General features: G+C 34.7%; 1 protein-coding gene across 1 annotated transcript in view; it reads left to right on the forward strand.

Annotated features, from left to right (window-relative positions):
* SLC24A3 (solute carrier family 24 member 3) overlaps positions 1-10,000 on the forward strand; it is a 905,365-nt gene that overhangs the window by 175,101 nt on the left and 720,264 nt on the right. The window contains exon 2 of the mRNA XM_053712005.1: positions 1,908-2,060. Coding sequence (XP_053567980.1) covers positions 1,908-2,060 — 153 coding nt within the window. The remainder of the gene's footprint in view (positions 1-1,907; positions 2,061-10,000) is intronic.

Below are 10,000 nucleotides of genomic sequence, written 5' to 3' on the forward strand. Positions count from 1 at the left end.
AAACCACCTTAAGGGAATACAAGGGTCAGGCTTTCCCAGTCTGCACATGTGCAAACAGAGTTTGTGCTATATCTGAATATTAGTTTGTGATTGGTTAGCAGGATTCTTTTGTTCTGGGGGGACAGGGAAATTAGTGAAAAGAATAAACATAAAAGTCCATTTAACAAAATAAAGCTGCAGTTTTCATTGCAAAAGTATTCATATATATGAAGATGTATAATTCACATAGTTTCACATAGTTTACAATTTGTGTTTAGTGTCCCTTTTAAAGGATTCTTCTTCTTTCTTGCATTCGTAGTGTGCCTCTTTTTCCTCTGCTTTGAACTATGTAACATTGGAGAGTTTTATTAAAGGGGCATGCAACCCAAATTCTTTCTTTCATGATTCAGATAGAGTATACAATTTGAATAATTTGCTTATTGCTTTTGGTATCCCTTGTTAAAAAGAATAACAAGGTAGGCTTAGGAGCTGGGAGCTTGCTGCTGATTGGTGGCTGCACGTATGTGCCTAATGCCATTAGCTTACCAATGTATTCAGATAGCTCCTAGTAGTGCATTGCTGCACCTTCAATAAAGGATACCAAGAGAACAAAGCACAACTGATAATAAATGTAAAATGGAAAGTTGTATATAGGAAGTTAAAGGGATACTGAACCCAGTGGCGTCACTAGGGTTGGTGTCACCCGGTGCGGTAAGTCATGGTGTCACCCCCCCCCCCAGAAAGCAGACACACACAAAAACACAGGCACACACACATACAAACACTCAGACACACTTAAACACATACTCAGATGCACACACAAACACTCGTAAACACACTCAGACACACACACAAAAACACACACACAAAAACACTGAGACACACAAAAACTCAGACACACACATACAAAATATGTAAACTGCACTGCATTAATTAGGAAGCTCATGCCTAGAGCTGCTCCCTGGCTCAGCAGAGCATCAAATGAAAGATAAACAGAGCACTCTAAAATAAATCACTGAAGAAAAGGTTTAGGCGCGCAAACTATGAAAATTCTGCTCTCTGACTCTGTTCCAAGTCTGTCAGTGCACAGCCCTGGGCCGCATGTCACTGAGCAGTGAGCACAGATAGGCAGGCAGGTTTAGGCTAGCAGCGCAACTTTGCAAGCCCCAAGGCACACCCACAACATTCATAGTGAAATTGGGCAGGGGAGGAGCAAAGTACAAACAAGCAAAAGCAGCCAGGAAAACTATTTGTTGAAATTGCAGCACTGGCTCAAGGGGCAAAAAAATTGTGTGTCTACAACTTCCCCAGTCCCACTAATGTTCACAAATGCCAGCCTCTAATAAAATAATCTATGCATCTCAACATTGTATTTCTTTGAATTTCAATAAAATTAAAAAAAAAAAAAAAAAAAAAAAAAAATTTTTTTTTTTTTTTTTTTTTGGTGTCACCCCCTGGAGGGTGTCACCCGGGTGCGGCCCGCCCCCCCCCGCCCCCCCCTAGTGACGCCACTGACTGAACCCACATTTTTACTTTCGTGATACAGATAGAGCATACAATTTTCAGCAACTTTCTAATTTTACTCCTATTTTCAATTTTTTTCGTTCTCTTGGTATCTTTATTTGAAAAAGGAATGTAAGCATAGGAGCCGGCCCGTTTTTTTGGTTCAGCACCCTGGACAGCGCTTGGTGATTGGTGGCTACATTTAGCCACCAATCAGCAAGCGCTACCCAAGTGAATCACGAAAGAAAAAATTTGGGTTCAGTATCCCTTTAATTACAATGCTTTTCCATCACCATTTTTTGGTATATTTATAATTCTGTGTAACAGCAGAATACAGGGGTGACCTTTATACTGGGTTTTACATTACATTATATCTATGGATCAGAGCTTGTTTCTTACAAATAACAGTGTTTATCTATTTGTAGGTTATGATGACCTCAGCTACTTAGACGATGGCCAGAGAAATGCAGGAGAGACCAATAACAAATGGACTGGACGAGGTTTACTCTGGGCAAGCAGTGACAACATTACAGAAATTGACAAGGAAACAGTTAATCGTAAGAATTGCACTGAACCAGGTACAAATTCCCCTCTTGCTTTAAATAATGTGTTTTAATTCACAAAACAATGGAGACAAATACATATCCCAAAAAATAATCAAAAGGGTTTAATTTCATGGTTCAGTTTAGTGAGTTGGTCTGGAACATTCTAGTATGAGAAATGTATTTATAATCAATTTTTGTTGTATGCCCTGCATAGGGGTTTAAAAATATATTGAAAGTTGTGTTTCTGTGCTACACTATATTTAGAGCCAATCAGAAGTAGGAATTCATGCGTATCCACCAATCACAGATTGGAGGGTTTCCAAGAGTGCAAGATTTACCATGTGTTTGCTCATTTTGAAGACATGAAAAATGTTAAAGAAGAACAATTGTATAAAAATAAAATGCTTTAATGGGGCTAGACATACTACATAATCTGGCACAGTGTTGTATATGTAACACAGGGGCAGACAGATATCATCTACTGTGCAATAGTTTCATTTCATAAAGGTTATTATTTTTTTGTGCATGTGATGTAAGATAAAATATATTGCTGTAAGGTAGTGTTATTTGCCTATATAATATGTTAATTTGTATACATAATATGTTAATTGACATATGTTAATGCAGAAAATCCCATCCGTACATTTAGTGCTATATACAGCTTGACCTTGTTCTGTTGTAATCTATTTATGGCTTGATCTTGTTCTATTGTAATTTGCTTTTATTTGATGTGGGTGTTTTTCCTTATATAGAGCAATATAGTGCTTCCTAAATGGCAATGAAAATAGGCTGAAATGTTAAATTTAAGCAACACTATTTTCCCTTTTTTAAGAAAACTTTAAAAATATGTGTTCAGTGGAAACTATATGAAAGTCAGCAAAATCATATCAATTGTAATTTCCCATTTTTACAAAGTACATTTGCAAGATAGGCCAGACATAGGGAAATTCTAAAAGAAATTATTTTAAATGCCGTTTTTTTTATTTGAGATATTAAACATTGAAATTTATATTTTATTTTCAATCCACAATATTAATCAGGAATTAAAGCGGTATTGCTGATTATCTTGTGGGTGGAACAGCCAATGAGTTGCTCTTACTATTGCTTTCTGTGGCAGCCAGATGAAATGTGTGCATGCCCTGTTTGTCGGTAATCCTTTACCGGGATAGTGCACAGTTCACGTGGCTTCTTCCTGTATAGGTGCAGGAGCGTGCTACTATTGAAAGCTATGGAGAATGCGGTATAGCTTTGCATTGGTTGTGCCATCTGCATTGTCATTTTTGGAAAAAGCCTTTTTTTTTACTGAAGTGTGGCATGCTACTTGAATTAAATGGACAGTATGCACCAATTTTCATACAACTGCATGTAATACACTACTATAAAAAATAATATGCACAGATACTGATCTAAACTTAGTATAAAACCTTTTAAAAACTTACTTAGAAGCTCCCAGTTTAGCACTGTTGAAAAGGTTAGGCTGGGACACCCACTGAAATGGGCTGGAAAGCAAAAAGAGTAGACACTCCTCCCCTCCACCCTCCCCTGCATATGAAAAGACCATTTACACAAACAGGAGCCAGCTGGAGTAGGTAGACAACAGTCTAATTCTAAAACATTGGTGATTTTTTAAAGGGTGAATGTTTAAACAACATCTAGGATAGCTTGTCTTCGGTGCATAGTTTTAAATGCATAATTTAATGTGCACATTGTTTAAGCACTTCAATTGCAGCCAATTAAATCAAGCAGTATGTAGTTGCCTAGAGGTGACGTGGCAGAAAAGTGGTTATGAGTGACACTTTGGGTACTTATGCCATAGATTCACCCCTAGGGTTCACGCTGTAGGTAACTGGGCACTGGGGGTAGGCGGGGTTATAGAGTGGCCCTTTTGCAAAGCGCTACCTTAGAACCCATCCTTAATCCCATCATATATATTTTGGACTGGTTGGTTGAATAAATGACAACAATCAAATTGTGCTCATGAGGCTAGTCAGGTATCCTTTTCAACAAAGGATACTGTCATTAAGACCACATGATTTTAGGATGCCAGGAGTTAATATTTCTTTCTCTGCTGCATTTCTATGCTGTTTACAAAAGTGACAGAAAACGGTGTCCCTATCAAGACACAAACCCAAAGTCAATCCGAGGTGAAACTCTAGGATATCTTAAGACATGTTTTAATCACCTTAATGTTACTGGATAACCAAATATGAGAGAAATATCATATGTAGTATTAAAATAATACTCAGGATGTCAGAATGGGATTGCCTAGAATTGTGTGTGTGTGCTGTATTTACATAACTAAAATAAGTTATCCTATAAATTCAGCCAGAGCTTGCAATGGGGTTTATGGTGTGCCATAAAATAGGGGTGACTACCTTCCTTGCCCCTCTGGAAGGGGCCTGGTTGAAATATGACCTCAGAGAAAAAAAATATTTAATTGTGATGCAGCAAAGTGATATTTTCATTCTAAATGGGAGGCTGCGTAAAACAGCGCGAGTGACCATCTTTCCTAGTCAAGCTTCCTTGGGACAGATTTCTAGTACAGTATTAGGTTCTGTTTTTATTCCTTTTTTATTATTTATAAAACTGTTTTGCTTTTGTGTGTAATTGTGTTTAATGTCCCTTTATTAAGTGTTTACCTTTGTCTAATATTTGGTCCACATTACCGAAGAGACTAGTAATAAAAGTATTGTGTTTTTTTAGAAGGATTTTTGTCAAATTGTGTTTTGGAATTTTTAATTGGTTAGTCTGGGGTTTACATTTCAATTCCCCATATAATAATCTTAAAGTGGTGGCAACAGAGATAGTTTAGTGTAAGTGGCGTTAAAGGGTTTGGACATTTTTCTGGGTCTACTACAGACGTGAAAGTGTTTGTTTACCCTTGCATCCACTGAACAGGCTTGGCTGGAGTGGCTACACTATGACAAACCGATTAAGGTAGAAAGGGTCGGTTAACCCTTTCTGTGACAATCTGGTGACTGTTGCAGGGGTGATTAAACCCTGTACGTCAGATACCAAGAGAACAAAACAAATTAGGTAACAGAATTAAAATGGAAAGTTGTTTAAAATTACATACTCTATCTGATGCATGAAAGAAAAATATTTGGGTTTCATGTCCCTTTAATATGGTTTACACATTCAGCTTGTTAGAAATATAAATGAACATTGTGTGTGTAGTGTGTTCTGTTATATGCTTTAAACTTGTTGTTTGCACAATCTGATTTTAAATGTATGTAATTTTGGGATTTGGTTTGGATTTTTGGGTGGCCTTGTTCTTAGTCAGAGGTGATAGATTAAAACAGCATATTAAAAATTGTCAGTATTTTGAATAAAATAATTGCTTGCTCCTTATGAAATGTAATTTACACACACACACACAAATATATATATATATATATATATATATATATATATATATATATATATATATATATATATATATATATATATATATATATATATATGACAGAAGTAAATGCACTCTCAGGACTTCCACAAATTTCTTTATTGGAACGTTTTCGGGGTTCACAACCCCTTCATCAGCTGATGAAGGGGTTGTGAACCCCGAAAACGTTCCAATAAAGAAATTTGTGGAAGTCCTGAGAGTGCATTTACTTCTGTCATATATGCTATTTATATTTGCACCCAGGCTATTGTCTCTCGGTGGGCTGAACTGGAAATTGTTTGGATATATATATATATATATAATTTGTAGCTTTCAGAAAAACTAGTTCACATTCCAGGGTTGGGTGTGCAAAAGAATTGTAATAAAGATTATGACAATATTTTGCTCAAAGGGTCAATAAAGTAATTTCTGTCTTTGTGTTGGCTCCTATGTTAAAACAAAAAACATTTTTTTTTTGTTTCTCTTCTTGGTGGATGTATTATTGTAACTCAGTAGAACTTTGAGATGTGTCCTTATTAAGCCTATAATCTTCTATCACCCGTGAGATTTATGCACTTTTTTTGTTAGTTTCAAACCAAATATCTTTAACTTAATGTTTATTTAAGCAAAATATTTTAATATGTTTTTATATATTATTCATTTCATATCTGTGATATAATTTTTTAAACGCTGAAGGAAATCATGCAAAAAAATTCAAGAAAAACCCAGTTGATGAATTAACACAAATCTTCAGCACACCTTAAGTATATTCCAAAACAACATGAGTTTAGGTTTAACTAGTTATGAAAAATCACTGGTTTAGTAATCATAGAAACAAAGAAGTTCAACTCGAAAATACCAGTCATAAATACTTTAGATATTTTGCACACAAAAAAAAAAAAACTAGCGAGAAAGGTTAAATAACTTGTAATGGTTTTATGAACTTTTATAAACCATACTTATTGCTTTTTAAAATAAAAATTATGTATTTGTTTTAGCGATAATGGCTACGGATGGGCGAATGTGCTGAAAGGGCTATTCCTTTGGTAGAACCAATAGTCCTGTGGACATTCGTTTTGGACAATCGAATCTTATTAAGAATGAAATCCATTAAATGGATATCATATGTTATTTCCAGTTTTCGATCGTTACTTTCATTTTCGAATGTTCATATTTAAAGGGACAGTATAGTAAAAAAAAATTTTTATAATTCAGATAGAGCGCTGCAATTTTAAGCAACTTTCTAATTTACTCCTATTATAATTTTTTCTTCATTCTATTGGTATATTTATTTAAAAAAACTGGAAAGTAAGCTTATGAGCCGGCCCATTTATGGGTCAGCACCTGGGTAGCGCTTGCTGATTGGATGGCTACATTTAGACACCAATCAGCAAGAGCTACCCAGGTGCTGAATCAAAAATGGGCTGGCTTCTAAGATTACATTCCAGCTTTTTAAAATAAAGATACAGAGAGAACGAATAAAAATTGATAATAGGAGTAAATTAGAAAGTTGCTTCAAATTGTATGCTCTATCTGAATCATGAACGTTCAATTTTGACTATACTATCCCTTTAAATCTACTATTCACATTCTAAATTTCAAATGTAACATTCGATTTAACAAATACTATTCTGAAGTTCAGTAGTTCATGTGGTAGGGAATTTAGTACATTTGATACATAATAGATACAAATATATCAATTTCAATGTTTCTATTTAGAATGTTGCATAATTTGAATATGAAATTTAAAGAGAGATACTATTACAAATATATCAATTCAAATTTTTCAAATATTACATTTAAAGAAAGTATTATAACTTCTATTACATCAATGTTCGAATGAAATTCATTTCATTTTTCGAATGTTGCAAAACATTCACCCATCGCTAATACTGGAAGACAAATCTCAATTCCATGTAGCATATTCACTAAGGCTACATCATGTTTAATAAATCTGCTGAATAGAATAATTGAAACTGAAAAGATTTCTCTATAAAGAAAGATCTCTTTAGTAGTTATAAAGAAAGATTTAGTAGTTACAAAGAAAGATCGTTTAGTATTTATAGACCACTTCCATGTCCTGCACCCCTCTCTGGCAGTCTAGTTTATTCACATATTTCATATATATATCTTCCTTTTGTCACTGTGCAACAGCACTGTGTGTGTACATGCAGGGAACTAGGAACTGTCCCCCCCCCAAAAACAAGATGATGTTTTAACCTGCTCTGTATCCTTAGGACCAGTAAATACAGTAGGGTTGCATAATCAACAAATGCATAATGAGAAAACAATGTAAAAGCACTTAGTCGGAACTTCAAATAAGAAGTAGACTTTTTTTTTCTGACAAATTTCAAAGTTACGACTATTTCCTCACCTCCTGTATCATGTGACAGACATCAGCCAATCACAAAGGCATAACTTTATATTATGTGAATTCTTGCACATGCTCAGTAGGAACTGATAACTCAAAAAGTGTAAATATAAAGAGACTGTGCACATGTTGTTAATTTAAGTAAATTGGAAGGTTGTTTAAAATTGTGTGCTCTATCTGAATCATAAAGTTTAATTTTGACTTGAGTGTACCTTTTAAACTTATTTGAAAAAAAAAGATTTTGGGAATCACATTTTTATGTGCATATAAATCCTGGTTGCCAGGTTCATGTATATGGGTGGTAGATAAATTATACTGTCTATATATTGCAAAGATAGAGATAAAAACCATGCCTAAGCTCAAAGTGAACTGCAATTTGTGTATCCAAGAACAAAATCCGCCACATTTAAAAAATGTTTTAAAAGAAAATTCTAATGCTTGAAACAGGGCAAGTCATTTTTGCATTAGTGATCATAGCAGGACACAGCCAGCCAGTGAGCCAATTAGGAGCAACAGTTGAACATAATGGCCAATCACTTGCCATCTCCTGCTTGGGTGCTGCAGTGCTTGTTTTGCCTGTGTGTTGGGGTTACACCCATTGTTTTCTAGGGTTGACATGGCAAGAAATGCATGTTCTTATGAATTAGAGCATACTATTTTTGCTTTAGACAGTCCCTTTAAATTTAAGCTGGTTCTGTTATATACCAGAACGCAGGCTCAGCGTTGGTTTCGGTTGTTTGTTTTAAAGTATTTTAAGGAACAAAATGTTGTGAAATCTGTAACGTTTATGGTAAATAAAATGTCAAGGGACTGGTCAAATAGGAACCAAAATAAAACAAAGCAAAAAAAAAAGAAAAAGATTAATATAGGCCATAGTTAAAAAATTTCTGGCACCATAGTATTATTTTGCTTGTTTTATCTTCTGAGTGTAAGCAAAAAAAGAAAGAAAGACTTTCAGACGTCAGAAAATGTTAATATTTAAAAAATTAAAAACAGCTGAGAAAAGTTGGTTTGTATTGTAAGGATGGAAAAAAATATATTCTTGGATGAGTACAAATATAGGATGTGAGGCTATGGAATGTAGCAAACTAGTTTTAACTTACATGCTGTTTGGCTGCAAAACAAAAACTCGGATGCCAAAAAAATATTCCTGCAATTGATAAAGCTGGCCAGATAGAAATGCACATATTTTTGACAGAAGGAATATGTGCAGGTTAGTTTACATTTCAATTTTTATTCTATATAAAAGGTTAGAAATTGATGCAAAATTGAACCTAACTAAAACATATTATTATATCAACTATTATATATTTTATCAAATAAAATTGATTGTGGTGAAAAACGAAGCTTCTACATACGATGATTTTTATTTTAAAGTTACCATGAAAGGAGGGGTACTTTGTATACTTACCTCAAAGACACACTGCTAAATCTGCTGCCGTTCCTTCATCTTCAACTTCCATGGTCCCCAGAACTTCAGCGCTCTGGTGCGCCACTCCCCACCGGGGTCGACATCACGATCCACATGTCCACCCGGCATCTGGCGCGTGGATCGTGGCACGCTGCTAGAGAAAATAGAGAAGTCACGATTCTGCGCATGCGTGGGCAATAGAATAATTTGAATGCGCATGCGGGTAGAACATCGCAATAGGGGCCAAATAATGAGTAAAAAAAAATGGGTTTGGCACAGGAGTAATTTTATAAATAAAACTACAAGAAAATGATAGAAAACTTTGAATAGGTATCAATTAGAAAAATATTTATTATATACAGAAGTTTTGAACACGTTAAAGAAGTTTTTTGGGTTTCCTATCCCTTTAATGGATATAAAAAATAAATATATATATGTGTGTGTGGGCTGGGCGAAATGGGCAAAAAAAAATCCAGATTTTTTTTTTTTTTAAAGTAATTGCGATTTAATTGCGATTTTCTTATAAATGACTATAACACCTTAATTTTGCATTATAAAGTTTATTTAACACTACAGAATCTTAATGTACATGTTTCTCAATGTCCAATAAACTCTAGGAGCATAAAAATACAAACCACAAAATAGTTAAAATAAAATTTGCTGCCTGTGATGTGATTAAATAGTAGCCACTAGCCAGTTATTAGGTCTTATGACACACAACATTGTCATGTTTTCTTGGACAGTCATTCTAACTGTGGACAGTGGTATGATTAACAAATGAAGCAGTGTAAGCCACATACACACAC

The sequence above is a fragment of the Bombina bombina genome, chromosome 4 (genome assembly GCF_027579735.1).
Source record: "Bombina bombina isolate aBomBom1 chromosome 4, aBomBom1.pri, whole genome shotgun sequence".
Taxonomy (NCBI): Eukaryota; Metazoa; Chordata; class Amphibia; order Anura; family Bombinatoridae; genus Bombina; species Bombina bombina.